The sequence below is a fragment of the Strigops habroptila genome, chromosome 1 (assembly GCF_004027225.2).
Source record: "Strigops habroptila isolate Jane chromosome 1, bStrHab1.2.pri, whole genome shotgun sequence".
In the NCBI taxonomy this organism is placed as follows: Eukaryota; Metazoa; Chordata; class Aves; order Psittaciformes; family Psittacidae; genus Strigops; species Strigops habroptila.
Genome location: NC_044277.2, coordinates 42,867,800 through 42,887,123, shown reverse-complemented (window position 1 = coordinate 42,887,123; position 19,324 = coordinate 42,867,800). Strand labels below are relative to the sequence as shown.

The window sequence follows — 19,324 nt, the reverse complement described above, 5'->3', positions numbered from 1 at the left end:
GAAGGCTGGAGGTGACCAAAACTGAAGAAGATTTTTGTCACCTTGACCTCTCCAGAATGTCAGCTGCCAGCTATGAGCCAGCAGTATGGAGAGATACGATTTTTCATGCATAAAAAAGTAATAGAAAAAGAAGGCTTTACCCTTTAGCCATGAGGAGTGACTAACTAGGAGAAGGGCATGGCAGAGTAATCCTGTAATCCTCTCCAGATTTCTATTGGGAGACATTTTGTCCTAAAGATCAGCACAGTCATAGAAATAATGCAGAGTAATCAGTCTCATCTTCCCCCAGCCCCCATCCTTGCTCCTGGCTATTAGCAAATTAACAAAATCTTCCCAAGCTTTTGCCTGAGACTTACTGTGTCATTATTTAAAGAAGGAAAAAAAAAGAAGGCTAATCTCTGCCTCACTTCTTATCATTCCCTAGCTTCGCCCCCTTTGTTATTACCAGTGAGTCATACTTCACCTTTCCCTTAGTCTGCTTCTCCCACATGCGCTCGTCTACTGGCTTTCCTGCCACCCCTCGCTCCTGCAGTGAATTCTCTGCTCCTTTGCATGAGAAATTTCAGTTTCCAAACCCATATTTTAAATTCAGGTCTTACGCAAGGTTACATCCTGTTGTCCCAAGAGTAAAGATGGCACTTACTTCCTCCCTACACTAGCACCACTGATAAAAATGGAGATGTTGCCCTTCTTTTTTTTTCCAGCAGTTCATTACTATGCATACTGACAAGGTATGTTTAAGCTGATGAACTGATTCAGTACAAATGCCACATTTTATGGGAAAAAAAAGTACTTGTGATAGAAGTGCACAAAACATAAATGCTGAATTCCTGGGGGCAGATGCTCATTGTGGATTTGCAGCTTGTCTCATAATTTAGATGTGGGTTTTCATCCTGGTAGTAATCTTCAAAGCAGGGAAAAATCATGGGACAAGCTGTTGCTTTAATCACAGTTAGACTTGCTGCTAAAACTTAATTTGCAAGAACATTTGCTGCAATATGAGAGCAACACTGTAACATGGGAAAATAATACAAATACACTTTTCTGGGAATAGAGTGAAATCAAGGAAAAATCCAGTGCTGGTAAGGAAGTTAAGGCCATGAATCAACAGTCTCTGCAAGCAGTTAAACTGCTACTGTTAGTGATGCTAACGGCATGAGCAAAATCCATAGGAACAGAACTGGTTTCAGAGAACATGAGAATAGTTTTCCCACACGTTGCGGAGTTTGTTGTGGGATTCAGCTGAGTAAGGTTTTGTCATCATTCATTCATGCTGTTTTAAAAGTGTGCTAAAGCAGGGAACATGTGTTTGAAGTTCTCTTCATAGCTTTAGTTTGGGACATTTGAAATTGGGCATCCAAAGGTTATTAGTGAAATTCTGTCTTCCAAGTGAGTGAATATATATATTTAATTTTAAATTCATGTTGCAGAGAAATCATGACCACCTTTTGGGTACTGTTAGAACAAGTGCAGTACAGTGGATGTCAGGCGTATGGTCATAACACAGCAGAAGTACTTGGAGTCTGATGCAATAGGTTCTACTGCTGTGCGTTTCTTCATGATGGCAATGCGCTACTAGTGTGAATGGGAACGTTAGTGATGTAAGCCCCGTGTTCTTCCTTTACTTCTGGTTATTGAGATTGGTCATAAGATGACTATTCTCCCATCGTATGACCTGACATGTTGTGCTGCATACACAGGACAGCTGGAGTGGGAGCTTCAGCCTCCTAATCCTGCCTGGAAAATACATCCTTGTATAGAAGTAGTACTCCATGCAAACAGAGTTTACTTCTACAGAGTTAATTTTCAAGGATCTGATCCTGATGATGATAATTATTTGGCTACCTTTTTTTTTTTTGGTCAGATCAGTTTCCTGTCCTACCCATTTATGCTGCCACCACAAAGAGATGGAACTATGCAGCCAGGGATGGGAGTTGAGACTCCCATGTCTGACAGCAGACAGCTCTTTGGTTGGCTTAAAAGGCTGGGAACATGCCCTTTTAGTGACTGATGTCTTCAGCACCAACCAAGCTAATTTTATTTGGGCAATTAACATGTCCCAGAGGACTTAATATGAGCCTGGTGCCAGCTAGTCTGAGACTTACTTGTGTTCAGTTATGTCTCAGTAAAGATATGAGAAATTCCAGTGGTCAGTTAAGAGACTGCTGAACTGATCAGATCTGAGACACTGACTCAGTTTACCCTTGCTTGCTCCAAGATACAGAAGCCTAATTTTTCACAATTCACAGTCACTGAATGTTTTGTTAACATAGGCAAAACTGTTTGCTTTGGTTTTCCTGGTCCCCTCGATCCAATTTTCAGAAATATCCAGGGTGTATTATCTCTGTTTTTGCAAACAAAGCAAAAGCATGAGGAGTTTCAGTCACATCAGTTAAAACTCAGGAGAGTTCTTAACTGATTGCGAGATCCTAACATGGAAAGTGGCAGGCAAGTCTGCTTCTGGGCTGTCATTTTTATAGCACATCAGTCTTTCATCTGTTGAGTTGGAGATGATCTTGTGGTACAAATCCAGAAGGCATCACACAGGTTGTTTTACGCAGAAGAGTTACAGAGCTGTTGAAGACACAGGTTTGTATTGTTAGGACAGTCACACACTTTCTAGGCTGGGAACACCACTCATTCCAGAGATGAGGGTATGTATTCTTCCAGCCTACACATCCCAACGGTGTTTGGGTTCCTCTTATTTGTCGTTGCTCAGGATAAAAGCAGTGTTTCATGGCTCTGAAGGACTTCTTAACCTTGGCAGGCTGCGGAGAAATCATGCCTAAGCTTTCTTTGCCTGGTAAAGACTCTGTGAGGGATCCTTGTAGCTAGAGATACAGAGAGCCTTCATTTGTGTTCAGTCCTACCATTGCCAGCTTCTCAAAACAGCACCAGAATCTGAAAATGAGGACTCTTAAGCTAGTGCTTGCACAGCAGCTAATGTCTGAAAGCCTTTGGGTTGTATCCTGTGTTGAATTCAACCCTCGTAAGGGTCTAAGCCAGAGTTAGACAGTTCATACTGAACAAGGAAGCCGATTAATGGTCTTGATGTGCCTGCATCCCTGCAAAGAAAATACATGTATTTCTTCCAGAGAAATGTAGGAGCTCATTTCATTTAAAATGACTACTGCTGAATGCTTTCAGGGTGCATATATGTTAAGTGATGTGCTCCAAAAGCAGTTGGAGTTGGCTTGCTGAGAACAATGGTGTTGCTCCGGAAAAGGTAGTTTTGGCATGTGCCTTTGAAGTGAACTGATTTCTGCTGCCTAGTGCACCTCTGAGTTTTATTTAGAAGTAAAGATGCGTGTGCTACCGTCAAAGGTAATTTTTGCCTCCCTTTGAAAAGTTTCTGTGCTTAACTAACTGTCTCTTTCTGGGGCAATTAAACCAATCTTGTAGACAGCAGCCTCCTTCTTCTGCGTGACTCATGCTATCGTGGCTGCTCATCTGAGGTGCAGAATCTTGTGAGATGCATTTTTGACTATCTAAATGTATGACATCCACGGATTTTGCCTTATCTGCTGTGACAGTAATATCTTCTCAAAATGCCAGCAAGTTGGTTAAGCAATACTTCCCAGCCCTACAGCTCCTACTTCCATAGATTACTTAAATCAAATTGTTTGTTTAGCAGGTTTTTTAATTACCTCCTTAAAATAGTTCCTCTGGGGTTCTTCATACCCAATATTGAATAAACTAATCTGCAGTTTCATGTTGTTTGTTTGGGGTTTTTTTTAAGAAGAAATGACATTTCATTCTTTTTTTGCATCCTCAGGACTCTCTTAAAAAAGTTATGGAAAATGTAATCCTTGCTTTGCCAGTTTCAGTGATGGTGATTATTACTTGTGAAATATTCTTCTTTGTTTACTTCTAAGCAGAATTTTTTTATTTATACACAAAAATAGACGTTTGCATCATTGCTCTGTCTGCATTGCAGAATTCACCTCAAGTAAGGCAAAAACTCAACCTTCTTTCTTTGCAACTACACAAAACACATAGTGCATAGCAGTTAATGTATCTAATCACCCAAGCTCTTTAGGCTTTTTTTCAGTCATGCTTCTATATTTCATGGGCCTGTTACCTCCTGAAAATATACATGAGAAAATCTTTAATGATGTTGGGTTTGTTTATTGATATGTTACTTGGTAGGAATTCTCCAGTCCAGATATCCAGATATCCAGTCCAGATATTGTAGGGGATAAGCCCTGTCCTGAAGCTCGTAATGTAATTCTATAATGAAGGAATGTTTTACAGGTTGTGCCTCCTTGTCCAGGATGCCTATGGTATGTTCAGTGAAGTGCGGTTGCAGTCCCTGAATTCTGCGGATGACATTGAGCAGTATTGCAGGAGATGGGAAGGAAAATTCTGCTGCTTAGCTGGAATGAAAATCTTGCAAAGAACTACAAGAGGAAGGTGAGAACAATTCATGGGAGAACATATTGCACGCTGTCATCTGCCTTTTTATTTATTTCTGTGATCACTATTCTTTGAAACAACTGAATCTGGCTTTGTTTGATTAAAGGTCCTCATTGCCATTTTTGGGAGATCAATAGCACTTGAGCCAACCCTACTCCAAAGTGAGCATAAATAAGCTAGCACACAAATACACACTTAGCAGAGAAAGGAATAGTGAAGAATGGCCATATGCAATATTTCATAAAATATGAGTGTTTTCTTCCTCTTCAGTAGATTCAAAGACTTAAAAACATTAGTTTGCCTCCCTTTCATTGCAGAACTGTTTGCTACAGTATGCTTTCCTACAGTGCTACCCAATATGGGTTGAAGTTTCAAGCACAGAGTTTCCCTTAGTGTTTGAGAGCTTAATTCAGTTAAATCTATATGAGTTTGGAAGCACAGTTTAAGCTTCTTAAAAAAAAAAAAATTCTTGCAAATCCTAAAGGCATTCTTATTTTGGAATAAGAACATCCACAGGTTTATGGAAAAGTCCCCCCAGATAAGTAACAAATTGACTTACGGTATCGCTCAGATTTTGCTTATTCTGTGATTCCTTTACATTCTTTGAATAAAATAAAATATCTCTAATCAAGAAAAAAAATTAAATAGATCAAGTGTCTTACAGAGTGTCTTTCTAAGGAAACTGACACTTTGTTCACATGGGGACCTATATAAATATAATTAGATTGACTCAATTCTCAACATAACTTTCTCGTAAAAGCATCCGATCTAGATAAGCCTTTGGTATTAGAATGGCTATAATATTTCTGCTGACACTTTTTTTTTCCTGGTGAAAAATGCTGTTTCATCAAAACCAGAATGTTTCATGGAAACATTATCTGTTTTGGAGACAATTTTGTTGGGAAGATTTTTTTCAGGTCCAGAAGGAGTGAATTTTCTCTCTCTCATTCTCATTTCATGAAAAGTTTCAGAAAGTCTCATTTTTGTTTCATATTGGAACAAAAACAAATTTCAAAGCTTTGAAATGTTTAGCAAAATGGAATTGTTGTTTTCCAGCCAGCTCTATTCAGTATGCTTTTCTTTTTATGTACTTGCAGTGTTAATTTTCAGATCCTTTGGATTTCAAGCCTACTTGCATTTTTATGGATCTTTAATAACAAACACGTCTTCTTATTTAATTATTTTGTTGGCTTTTTTTTCAAGTTACATTTTTTCCAAACAAATTAAATAATGGCTTTGGAATTCTGGATACAAATGAAGTTTTACAACTGGCTGCTGGTGTTTCCAGTACTCTGCCTAGCTAATAAGAGACAGACTTTTTCTAGTGTAAATTTTGTTTCAAAGCAGCAGTAACTTACTTCTGGCTATTCTGAGGGTGATTAGAAGGCACACTGCTGAAAATGCCGGTGGCTCAGCTGGAGCTGTGCTGGTGGTAACCCTGCTAGGAAACACTAAAAGAAAAAGGCTAGTGTAGCTTCAGGGACAGTGTAGTGGTTAAAACGTGATTTCATTGTACAAGATGGGTGGGTGGGGGAATTGTTCAGGCTTCATTTTTTTCTCAATTGTTTTAGCCCAAGTTCTGCTTTATAACTTTTTATTACTATTAAGTGTTGGGGCACATTTTGTGTCTTTCTAGGTGTGATAGAAACCCCAGTAAAGCCGTAGCTGAAATGAATATAAGGGAGTACTTATTCCAACAGAGCATAATTAGACTGTAGAACTCATTGCCACTGAATAAATGGGTTTCCAGGGCAAGTGGTACACCCAAGCACATGATGGGATATGCTTGTGAGTGCCCAACCTTGCTTGCAGCACATGAGTGAATAAGAACTATGTGGTCTGCCTTGCAAGAAAGACGGCAGCCTTTTTTTTTTCTCTTTTGAGAGTGCCAATTATTTTTTGGAAGGAGATGGCTTTGAAACTGTTTTCTGGAGTCTGACAGTGGCTTTTAAAATGGATAAAAGGGAATAAAATATAGGAAGTATGAGGGAAAAGTAATGACTTTTTTTTTTTTTTGCCTTTGAAGCATATGATCTGGAGAAAGCCAAGAATGGCTAGTAAGATCCCATATATGCATGTTGTCCCACAGTCACTTGGATTGTAACCTCTTTTTATAGAGACAAAGTGCTTCCTCAGTCCATCCATGAGACAGAGGAGATTTGCATTTAACAGATACTAGAGGTTCTCAAGCTTTTTGCATCAGTGGACCCCTGTTATTCAAAAAAATTTCCAGTCCATCATCCATCCTCATCATCAAGTACTTAATGTAAAGTACTATTTAACATCATTCCAGTAAATGCATTTATAAATCATTGTTGTGAGCTGAAATTACATTTCAAGGACTAAAAACCTATAAGAAAGGGTGTTTTACATCCAGGTGGAAACTTGGCTGTAAATCTGACTTGATCTTTGGAATAGACCTGTGCTGTAAGATGTGCTAAAGAAACTAAACCCTTTTCTTCTCCTGATAAGAAAACACTTGTGTTCCAAAAAAAACCGAAAGTGGGATAAGAACTTACATAACCACGTCCTGTCTTGACCAAGATCAACTCTGTGAAAATTAGAATTCTGGTAATCGTACATTGAGGGAAACACTGTTAATGTTGAATGTTGCTTTTCAATATCAATATCCTTTAAAAAGTACCAGGGTCTTGTACTAGGTCATTTGAAGGTCTTTCATTGATTTAAGTGGGTTTCAGAAGTCCCGTACTACACATAAAACATACTCCCCAAAACCATCTCTGCAAGAAATCCTTCCCTTTGTAGTCCAGCAGAGGAAGCGGTGTTTCCCTTTGCTGCCCAGTTTCTGCCAGTCCTGTAAGACAGATGGGCATGACTGAGTCACATCAAAGTTTTCATGGCTTGTTTAGTGTCTTTATTTCTAGCAGTTCTTGTAGTCTATTCCTGAGGCTGTTGAATAAGGTAGGAACCAGTATTGTAGCAGCCGAATTAACACCACATTCAGTATCTGTTTCTTGACACCTTTTCTCTTCACTCTCTCATTCATAATTGTCTTTTAGCCTTTCTACAGCTGGTCCCTGAACTGCACACTTAATGTCATCCAAAAAGAAAGATATGGTGGTTTAAAGAGAAATGACTGAAAAATGTTCAGTAGTCTGCCAGTGGTGATGTTGGCTCCTTAGAGGTATATGTTTTCTCTCTTGTTCTCCCACTGCCTCATATGTCAGTCTCATAAATCCAGCCCCTTGAGAAAGAGGAAGTGAGGTTTTGGTGGTGTAATGCTAGAGGCAGGACTTTTGGTGAAGAATCTGCATGCAGTACAACTAACATGCAATCCGCCTATTTTAATAGATCCCAGGCATGTTTCAGGTATGTCTGGTATAACCAGTAACTAAATGGATGCAATTAAATGCAGGGACTCAGCATTCGCTAAAATGCCTCGGGAGTAAATAACCTATAAATTGTCATAGTCTGCTGCTTCCTACTGGAAATCAATTTCGATGAGCTGGGATAAACTTTGTAGTTAGATATGTGTCTGTATTAAAAAAAACCCCAATGTCTATGTTTTTAGCCATGTTTGGAGTTCCACATAGAATAATAATTTGGATTTTGACAATTTGTGTCTTTTCACCTGATTTGCCAAGCACTGAGTTGTTTTACTGCCCAGTATAGCAGACCTATCTGCTGCTTCTCCTTATGCTTTCTCATATGGTAGAAATATGAAGAGTTTCTATTCAGCAGAACAGAAAGATGACACCAGTTTAAAAATAGAGGGGGAAGGAAGAAATGCTTTAAGTTAATACATAACTAATGCAGGGTGTCAGTATGAATTTTGTCCCTAAATTGAAAAAATGCTAACAAGCTTCAGACGAAGATGCAACTGTTGCATGGATAGTGCTAATATCCACACTTATGTTGGATAGGGTAGAACACTTTGAAGAGTAGAGCAACTCATAAGCTTTGGCACTTGACCCAACCTTTAATTCATAGCAGATTGTACTATCTGTTGCATTTTTCTCTACAGTGAGAAGACTCTGAATATTGAGTTCATCAACCAGTGTTATGTTTCTCTGAGAAATTTTTGCATTTTCAAATAAAGTTGGCTTCTGTTGTTTGTCATTTTAAACTTTCAAATCTTAGGCACTGAAACATGAAATCTCCTGTATTTGCCTGTAATGTTGGTCACTTATTGTGTCTGAGGTTTTCTTTCTTCCTTCCTTTTGTTTCTTTTAAGTCTCATATTCTCTGGCCTCTCTCTCTCTCCTTTTTCTCTCCTGAGTCCACTCAGAAGAGAGGACTACCTCTAACTGCTGTACAAGAAAGTGTTTCAACTGCTAGACGTTGACAGGGAATGTAACAGTAAGAACTCTCCGCAGAGCAAGGAAGTCATAACTTTCATCCTTTGGTTTTTCCTCCTCCAAAAAGACTGCCATCTGCAAGAGCCACCCACATCTCTGAGGTTTCAAAGTCCTGAAACACTTTGGTAATTGCTGTGGTTAAAATCGAGTTCCATTTAAAGCATATTTTCAGTAATCACATTGAAGTTTTGAATATTTGCATTAGTTTTTTATGATCTTTGATGACTGCTTATCAGAAATTAACATTTTTCGTGGGTTTTCTTCTCTTTAACAAGCGTGGACTGCTGCTTGTACCTTCAGTTCTTCTGTCATGCATCTCTTTAGTTACCGGCCTTGGAGAATAACATAGGGTTATCCATATTGAATCAAAAGTACTTTTATATTATAATTTCCGTGGTTTAATGTAGTATGTGTAACTTCTGTTTGCATTTTGACTGAGATGCTGGTTTAGTAGGCTCAGATTTTTACTTTATGATTTTGTTGCTTTTATTGTTGAGTCTGAGAACATGTGGTGTTGCATATCTTGTGCACTGCAAGATCTTAAAAAGTCAGTTAAAGGGAGAGGTAGCCTACAGTATCAGCTTTATATTTGGATGGCTTGTCTTTTGTTACTTGAAGCTTATGCAGTCTAGATGATTATTAGTAAATATCTTATTATTTTTGAGTTAGGAGAGATTGCACAGAGGGCTATGAATTGCTTTATTTTTGAGTTCTTAATAATTGAAACTGATACTGCCAGAAAAAAACTGTTTTGTTTTTGACTAAAAATAAGAAAGTAGGAGAGGAGGAAACAGAGAAGTCTTGGAGTCCCCAGAGTAAAGCCATGGAAGACCTTGGAGGAGAATCCTGTCATCTTTTTTCCTGTGCCCCTACTGTAAACCTAGTCTTTCTTCTTTTCCTAGTTATGGGCATTGTTTTCCTTCTGTTTTCTTTGATATTTGTGATATTTTCTCCCTGTAGTAATATTCCGCTGAACCTGTGGTATGGTTAATAAAACTGAAAAATCCCCGAACTATAAGCTGTAATGTTAAAAATTGAATCAGGAGTGTCACACACAAAGTTCATAGACCAGAACTGTAGATTTCTCTCATTCATGCTTCTGAGAGAAATAAAAAAAGCATCTTACTAAGTTACAAAATAAGTTGTCGGATCAGAGTCAGTGAAATACAGTTTCGAAAATCAAAATTAGAAGTTGTTTGATTTTTGTAGTATAGCTTGTAGTATGAAATGAATGACATTTCCACGGGATCAGAGTAGATGTGCTGATACTGTAGATACTGCACTTTACTGGATGCTTAAATATAATTACAGTGGCTTTTCTCTTTATTTGCATGTTTTTATCAAAAATCATAGAGCTAACATGTATGTGCATGTGTGCGCATATGGATATATGCTATTTGACTTTGCAGAAAGATTAGAAGCAGAATCATAGAATCAGAGAATGGTGTGGGTTGGAAAGGATCTGAAGTATTAAGATCCCTTAAAGATTAAAGGTTTCAGGAAGAAGGTCAGCAAAACCTCCACCTTAGACTTCCAGAGGGCCTGTATGTAAAGGACTGCCTGTTGTAAGTCCCTGCTTCTATGGAATTCTATACTGTAACACTTTATTGGAGTTACTGGTGGTCTTACTGTGTTGGTGATAAACAAGTAGACATCTACATACTTAGTATAGGACAAAAAGATTTTTACCAAACATAGATTTCAGTCTGGCATGGAAAGTAGAGGGTTGAGTCTGTCATTTAGAATCCGATAGGTGATTTCTGTCCTCCCAGTATGGATTCAGTCTTTTCTATTTTAAAAGAAAGGTTATAGAATATTACAATAGAGTCCTTGTCTCTGAAGTAAAAAATATATGTTATTCAAAATACTTTACATGTTGTGGGGATTTTTTTATCCTTGAGCATGTTTCTTTTCACTTCTTAGTCTACTTCTCCTTCTTTAGAAGTCCTTTGGTGATTAATTTTTTTTCTAAGTGACTAGTAATTACACTCACAAAGCAAAATTTTAAAGTTCTTATTTTGTCTTCTGTAGCCAGAGAAGCTCTTTGTGCACATGGGAGCTAACCACGTCCCTTTGCTGTGGCACAGAGCCATCTGTTCATTTCTTGTCTTGACTCTATATCTGAAGAAGGATACACATACTGGATAAAATACACCCATTGTTCAAGTCAGATTGAAGTGGGAGATATATATATATATTCAGCCAATAAAGAAAATTAATTTTATTATTTCTATGAGGATAGTGATTTTCTACAGAGGAAGACACAATGTCTTGCTGTTTCTCTATTGTCATTGCCCTCACCTCATTTCCCCTTCTGCTAAGTCAGAGACCCTAAGTGTAAAGAGACACTTAGCTTTCTTGGAGGCATATAAATGGGTGCAGCAAGAGGGAAGCTCCTCACCAGAGATACTGACTGATACAGTGATAGCTCCAGGAGGGAACATCCATCCCCTTTGGTAGACAAGGATCCCGGCAGGATGTGATTTGGAACTTGCAAATCCTTCAGGTGGCTGTCAGAAAAAAGGATGGGGCCAAGATGTTCAGGAGACACTCCGCACAATGCTGCTCCTCTGCCTGTTTGTAAACAAATACTGTCATTTACTAACGATTAAGTGCTCCTAGTTCAAGCAGTAGATGACCTTCTTCAAAAGGACACGAGTAATAGAAGAAAATGCACTGTATGTTTTAGATATTCTGATATGGGGTGGCAAGCTGGAAGAGAGCTAAAGCAGAAGGGACAACTTCATGTCTCTTGTGAAAACTTGAAAGTACAGATGAGGGATCAATGTAAGTTTGGTATGGAGCTGTAATTATATCTGCACTGCAACAATATAGCTTAGTTGCTCTAAGCTGATAGATGTGCAATCTCTGTACCCACACACACAGAGTCTATGGTACATTCATATCCGTGCTCTGCCCTTGCCCTCGTGCTGCATGTCGTGTGAGGAAAGCCACTTGTGTAACTGCCAGAGTTGTACAGAAGGCTGTGCTCTCTTTTTGTAACTCTCCTTTTTCATGTCCCAGTTAGCAAGACCAATTTGTTCCTCTGGGCATTAGCCCTCCTGCAAGGATATTGTTCTATATGATCCAAGACAAAAAATCTTGGCCCAATCAAGGATTCAAGAAGTGGTCAATTTGCTGTAAAGTCTCTTTAATATCTAAGAAGTGTTGCTTTCTATGTTGTAATGTTCTCACTGTTAAAACCAAAACACAAACCAAAAAAAACCCTAAAACACCAGCCTCTGAGCTCAGTGTTCTCCTTTACAGACTCAGCAATGATGCCATACAAGTCAGGAAGTTAATTTCTGTAAAAGAGCAGCTTGTTTGTGTTTCTGGTCTGTTTATTAGTGTGGAGAACACAGCTATAGGCAGCAGCATCATCTTTGTAATCTCCCAGCTTGTTACCTGAATTGTGAACCACAAGCTTTACTCTACAAAATCCACTCTGAGATTTATATCCATATAACTTTTTACAGTGCTGATCCAAAGGCATCATCACTACTAACACCGAATCATAGATGATACCTGGCACTTTATGAAAAACATGGGAAGAGGTTCACAGCCTATAGACACCCGAAGTCTAAGCACTTAAGGATCCAGAGAAGGACTAGGGAAATACAGAAATAAATAAGCTTAAGCAGAAGCGAGCTAAAAGCAGAACTTAAAAAGGAAAGTTTCCATGACCCCTTGAAGAGAAGCAGCCCTGTACCAGAGTACGCTGTTTCCTTCTAAACAGTTGAGTTTAGAAGCTAGTATTACTTTTAGCAAGTTTAGGGCTTAATTTTTTAGAGCTGTTTCAGAAACAGTGGCTTTCTTAATTGGAGGAACAGACAACTTGTTCTTAGAGGCAGCGTGAAGTTAAAATCCAGATCTCTGTGCTTTGACTACATGGAACTGAGAACTAGGACAAGATAAATGGGAGCTTTAACTCAAAAATGCATGTCTCTTCAAGTTGGTTATCTGTAGCTATTTCCCCTCCCTCAGCTGTTTTCTTAGCCTCTCCCTCAGATGTTGCTGCCTGTCCATCCAGCAAGGATGCCATATTCAGTGACAAGGCAGCCACTGAACTGCTGCAAATTACAGCTTTGCTTCTTAAAGAGTCTGCAGCATTTTACCTCAATATGCTGGACTGTTGATTTTATGTTTGTTGCTAAATTAAAAGTGGGAAACTTGCAAAATAAATAAATACAAATCATAACTAAATGAGCAGCTATGTAGGAAGGAGACTGTCCTCTGCACATATATGTAAGATAGCAAAATCTTGCCTGTTTCTCTGTGTCTGATAATTTCTGATTTTCCTGAAAGCAGTTGCAGTCAGCTGTTAAGAGGAAAACAAGAATCATAAATGTTAGAAGCAAAACTTTTTTTAATCTATCAGTTAAAATAGTTAAAAGCTATTTTTTAAAAGAAGTTGTAATGATATCTCCATCCTTCCCAAGGTGGCATTTGCCCAGTTTCCCTGGATTGTACCATGTAGCATGCTGTTCATGGCAAAGGAGTAAATACGACTTGCTTGTTACTGTATGTGATACATATCTTCCCTCCCTCTCCACCCTGCAGCAGAAACGATGGAGATTTAAGTAGAGCAAATCAAAACCAGCTTCCAAAAAACAAAATATGATTGAAAATTGGTTTTATAATTATGCAATGGTTTAAATTATATTTCTTAATGAATCTTGTTCATATAATATAACAGTGGAAAACATTTTAAACCTGATTTTATTGGTCTTTTTGAAGGACATTAGGACTTTTTAGTCTGATAGACAGTCTGTGGCCTCCGGTAGTGCCTGTAAAAGTTCCTGGACAAAGTCAAGACTCTGAAATGGTAAGTCTTGTTATTATGGAAATTATTTTTTTCACTTAAAAGTACTATTTTTGTTGGTATTGTATTCATATTTACTTTGGGAATCAGATTCTCTCCCTCTCTTCAGCTACAGAGTTTTGTTTTACTGGTTCTGGCAATCTCCTAGGCTAACCTGAAGCCCTCTGGGTCAGCAGAATCTTTCAAAAATTATGCAGTTAGCCCCTTATTAATCTTCTAGAGCTAGAATGGTAGGATACCTCTCTATTATTCCTCTCCTTGCGGGAGAAAAGATGTATTAGATAGCATGGAGCCAGCTGAGAAATCTGTACACAAGGATTTTAACTCATTCTTTTGAAGCACTTTTCAGCCTTAGACTTGAAAGCATTTTTCGAAGATTAACTTCCATGAAGACAGACTGACTGCTGGAATCAGGTCTCTTACTAGTTAGGATGAATTTGACTGATACTTGTCTCCTGTGAAGACAATTGAAGGATGAATTCAAAAATAATCTACTAAAAAGTAATTAATGTTTCTGTGATTTTAGGGCATGGGGGGCTATTTAAATGGATTTAAGGTATGTTACCATACATTTGCAAATCTGAAATAGTATCTTTAATTTTCCTTTAATTAGCTTTTGTATTTGTATTCTGTCATATCAAGTGTCATTTTGATAATATGAGGTCATTTGAGAAGCTTCTGGGTAGCCAAGTGCTTGCGCTCTCCTGCTGCTCTTGTATACACTGTTCTTTGGGGAAGTTGTTTGTGGTATTAAAAACTGGTATGAGAGCCTAGGGGAGTCAATCAGAACACAAGTTCTAGAAAAGAAGAAAAAGCTGGAAATAGACAAGTTTCAAAACCAGAGGACATTAAAGGTGGTTATTACTGGTTATTTCTAAAGTCTGAGAATCTTTTCCCTGAAATATAGTGTTCTCTTAATTGTGCAGGGGTTTATGTTGAAGAATAAAAGTTCAGACCTTGGTTATGTATAAAACCAAAACTGAAACTGAATGAAATGGTTGTTTTCTCCTTGACTCTCCCTTTCATCTAGACATTTTGGAAGTCTCAGAAGAATGCATTAAAATATTATGAACAACAGAATGGGGATATCCGCGGATGGAGCAAAGCTCTTAAATGTTGTTTAGCATTGTTATGGCTTTCATTTGTTCTTCATTTTCTCTATTTTATTAGCAACCAAAAATGGAGGAAATTTCCATAATCATGCAGTTTACACTTCTGTCATGGGTTTGAAACACTAATTCATCCCATGGAGGATCACAACTTGCATTCTACTGCTGCAGATTTTTGACTGAGTGGAGCTTTTTCCAGTTGAGATACATTTTTCTTGATACAAGCAGTATAGTTTTATGCACAATTTTATGGAAGTAATTTTATACATAGGTACCTAAATAATAATGTTGTTGGGAAGAGATCTGTGGAACTGATTTCTTTTGAGCCATATGTACATTCAAATACCTTCGTTAGTGCTGTCAGAAGCAAACAGAATTTGGGTATCAACTTCTTTTGCCTTTTTTTTTTTCTTATGCAGATTTTTTTTAATGGGTGGGCAGCTGTCTTAAATAGATGTTCATATTTATTTTATTAAATGAAATGCTTTGTTAATAACAAACATGGCTAGAAGAATATTGTACCATATCCACAATAAAAATTATTTTCTAGCATTGTCCTTTTTTTCCTGAGAAGCTTGTCTAGCCTGGGACCACTTTAAGTGGTGATTGATAAAGTTGTTAATTCATGGTACTTTTTAAGGGGCAAAGAAAAATCTGGCATAACAGAAAGAGAGCAGTTCTTGTAGCTGCCTTCCTGTTCTTCATTATATCCTTGTGCTGTCCTGGATTTAATTTGGCAGCTTTATAAGTTTGGCAGCTGTTTACTATCACAAAAACCCACCCACATGCAAAAGTCCCCAAATATCAGGAAAGTTATGGATATTAAAAAAAATAATAATCAGGGCACTCCTACCATGTAATAAAAAAATGCAAAACCAGCAACAAGCACCTTGAAATAGTCGCTGTGTTTGCCAAGTGTGCCAGAGCGTGAGTTGTTTTTGTGATGAGGATCAATGTCAGATTATGGAAAGAGTGATACACGCAAGCTGATTTCACTTATAACTTGTGAATGTCAGTTTATTAACTCAACCTCTACTTCAGAGAGTCGTTGTTATTAACCATATAATTTTGTTTCCCCATCCCTCTTAAAATGTAAATTATGTGATTTGTTCTGGCTATTAGTATAAAACCCAACTGGCCAAATTAAAGTGCCTTTTTTAAGGTCACATTTCTTTTCCTTACTTTTTCATAGATGACAACTAATCTTGCTCCTCCCAGCTTCTGTTATATTCTTACTGTTCAGTCTGGTGAAATGCATGTGGAAGTGGATGAGGAAGAACAGATTTCTAATTTGTACCAGCCACCAGCTGTTCATGGTCTAAAGGAAATTCTTCGGGTAATCTGCTTTACAAGTCAGATAACAAATACTTTGTACCACTGGATTTCTGGTATCATGTTTGTCTCATTGCCTGTTTTTGTGCAATTTTCAGATGGACAGTTGTAATGAGCGTTGTAGCTTTTGGGCGCAAGTCCTATATCTAAGGCTGCAGGTAATCTTTTCACTTGGCAATGAATTCAACATAAAATCGATATAACGCTTACATGAAGAAGCCAGCATTTATCTTGTTTATGGGAAAACCAAAACCCTTCCTGGATTATCTTCAAGAGTTGTCTGAACAGAATTAGCACCAGATTTAAAATGCTTGTGAATGGGCAAAATCTCCAGTTTCAGTACCATCCAGTCTAGAAAGTGAATTGTTTCTGAATAAATTGCTATATAAGCAGAGATAATATTGCACCCTTGTAAGGAAGTTAGTTGAGACTCAATTTATACCTAAATACTATCCTTCTATACACAGCAAAAAGCTCTCAGTCGGTCGAGTGTCGCAGGGTAGAATGTAACAGATGATGGTTATATAAAAACACAGTTTTGCTCTTTGCATGCAAGAGTATGGGCTATTTTTGTTGACTTCAATAGAAGTCCCTCAGGCAAATTTGGCTTTTATGGTCCAGTTAGTAGAAAGTAGGAACTCTTAGGTAAATACATCTGCCATCCATACCATGTGGGAAAGTTTATAATTATGTTTATTTATTTGTTTCTGAATGATGCTACAATTCTCTTTCAAAATGTTGCTAACTCCCTCAGTAGTTAAAGGAATTTTTTGTTGCTGATTTATTTATTTTTTCCTGGCGACTGGATCCTCAGTATAGCCAGCACTGGATTCTGGTGGAAAATCATTTGCAATTGTCCATCAGCTCCACAAGAAACAAAGTGTGAATCAAAGCATATGAACCAAAGACAAAGAAATTCCTGAACGGCCAGCAAAATAGCAGGAGATGCTTCCCACCAGTGTGAGACATAAATTTAATTTAGATCTTGCCCTTTTGCTTCAAAAGCCAATGAGTTCTGATTTGCTTTCTAGGCAGGGAGTACTTTTAACTCCCGAGATGGGGGGTATCACCTCTTGTGTTTTCTCCATGCTAAGTGAGAATTTAACAGAACATTTGCAAATGTGAAATTGGGGCTAGCTTGATGGGATCTTCAGGGTGCTAACAGGAAGATGGACACATACATGCATGAACTTCTATTTCCAAGAAACCTGTTCTATTAAAAAATAAACTAAAATTACAGACTAGGGGTATCCCAACCAAGCACTTTTGTATTCAGGAATGTCTACATCTGAGATGCTGTGGGTCATCAGTATTCTTGTTTAGAAGCACTTCATCACTAAATCAGAGAAAAGATGAAGCATACAGAAGCAGATGTGATTTTAATGGAAAAAAAAAGGCCTATGATTTTTTCTTGCTACTAAGAGGTTTATTAGCTGTTTTTTTTTAACGGCTATTCACTTACTGAACTGTAAGCATTAAATTTTTGTAAGTGAACAACGTGAGTGCTCATAATTTTTTTCAAAGTAATGTTGGAAAAGCAATAGCAGATATTCTTCTTCTGCTTAACTTCTGGATAACTGCCCTAGGAATGTAGGGGTATTTACCTGCAGTTAGTGTATTGCTTGCCAAATCCTCCCAGAAGAAGGACACAAACAGCAGCTTGCTTACTGCAGCTGCTTTTGCCAAGAGGACATATCCTTCGCATGAAATATCATCAAGTCATAATAAGTGAGGAAAGGACTATGATTTGGTTTATTTTGCCAGTCTATTATTGTTAGATAATCTGCTATGGAAGCTAATTCAAATGTACTTCAAAAATAGTATTTATTCCATGTAGCTACAGTATCCTGAGATAGTTCGTTTGTGTGAAGGAGGAATGGAAATATGGTTTTATTATTACTCAGAATCTGTACTGTGGTACAGAAGGAATATGAGGAAATATATTCCATCTGTGGTTAAGGAGCTGTCCTTATAACTCAATCCTGCTGCTATTTGTTGTGTCCTCTCTGTTCAGAACAAATTGTCACACATAGCAAGATGATGATTTTATACTAACTTGTGATTTTTGCTGTTATTATTTACTTTTTGGATGATTCTTCTGAAAGCCAACTTTTAATGTGTTAGTAATTCTCGTGGGACAGCTGTAAAAATTCTTTTCTTGAAGCTGTCCTAATGCTATCTACACAGAGGAGGTACTCAAATATATGTAGTTACTAGGCAATGAAACAACGTCAATGCTACAGGCAGCACATACTGTGTTAAGGCATAACCGTAATATCTGAGTTATGAATTTTCCTAGTCATTATTTACAATTATTGCATTTGCTCTATGAGCTGCTAGCATGAACAAAAAGCTAATTTTAGTGTGGTTAACGGTTTCAAGGTTTGAATTCAACTGAAGATGAGAAGTTGGGGTTCTCATTGCATTACCTTATGCTAGAGACATGCATCTTTGAGAAGAAAATACGATATGTGTCTCTCCAATCATTGTGGTATTTCATTTCCATTTAAATGTTTCAAGTATGATTTTTTAATTGTCAGTCTAATTAAAAATAGTAATAAAACCTTTTTAAATTAAGAAAGTAATTTAATTTTAGTTAAACATTTTTAATGCTAGAATCTTAAAATTTGCAAGTTACTCGGACTGGTAAATGTGAAATGCTTTGTTATTCAACCCATTTTTTCTGAAGCATGGGAAAATTCACATACACACAGATATTATAAAAGCTATGTTTAAAAATAAACCAAACAAACAAAAAAACAAGGGAGACAAAAGCATGAATGGTCAAATTGTAACCCATCTGATTTTGGTAGAGACCCGGGAATAAGCGCTGATGTGTGTCTAATGTCTGTTCATAGTCTGTCTTGTTCATCAATCCAGTGTGAAAAATTTAAAAAACACTACTGATTTTGTGATAATTATTTTCAGATTTGAAGGCTGAGACAAAGTGTTTTGGTTGTGACATCAGGAGTCCTGATATACCTGAATTTATGTCACACCATGGTATTTTTATACCTGTCTTAGGCAGAAAACTTAAATTGTCATTGCGGATTCCTCTCTCTGTTAATCATGAGTTATCTATTTCCCTATTTCTATGCATCACTCAAATATTTAGAGATGTTTCTTCAACAGCTTTGTAACTTGCAATAGCTATTAGCCAAGGACTGCTTCTATTGGAACCAGATAACAGTACATGGAAAATTCACTCGCACGGGAACAATATTAGTAGCAGCAATAGCCTTTTTTTTTTTTTAAGGCAAAAATTATGTGAGTCTTTTTTCATAAAACCAGACAATTAACTTTTTATATATATACACCATATATAT

General features: G+C 37.5%; 1 protein-coding gene across 4 annotated transcripts in view; it reads left to right on the top strand.

The window, feature by feature from the left end:
- Positions 1-19,324, top strand: part of SPIDR (scaffold protein involved in DNA repair) — a 202,580-nt gene that overhangs the window by 169,735 nt on the left and 13,521 nt on the right. For 2 of the 4 annotated variants that reach the window (XR_003989104.1, XM_030469877.1), the window contains exons 11-14: positions 4,255-4,413; positions 13,473-13,560; positions 15,859-16,002; positions 16,097-16,156. Coding sequence is in view for 3 of the 4 variants with exons in the window: in XM_030469877.1 (XP_030325737.1) it covers positions 4,255-4,413; positions 13,473-13,560; positions 15,859-16,002; positions 16,097-16,156 (451 nt within the window). In the remaining variant the exon portion in view is untranslated. The remainder of the gene's footprint in view (positions 1-4,254; positions 4,414-13,472; positions 13,561-15,858; positions 16,003-16,096; positions 16,157-19,324) is intronic. The other 2 variants (XM_030469885.1, XM_030469893.1) reach the window with 2 other exon arrangements.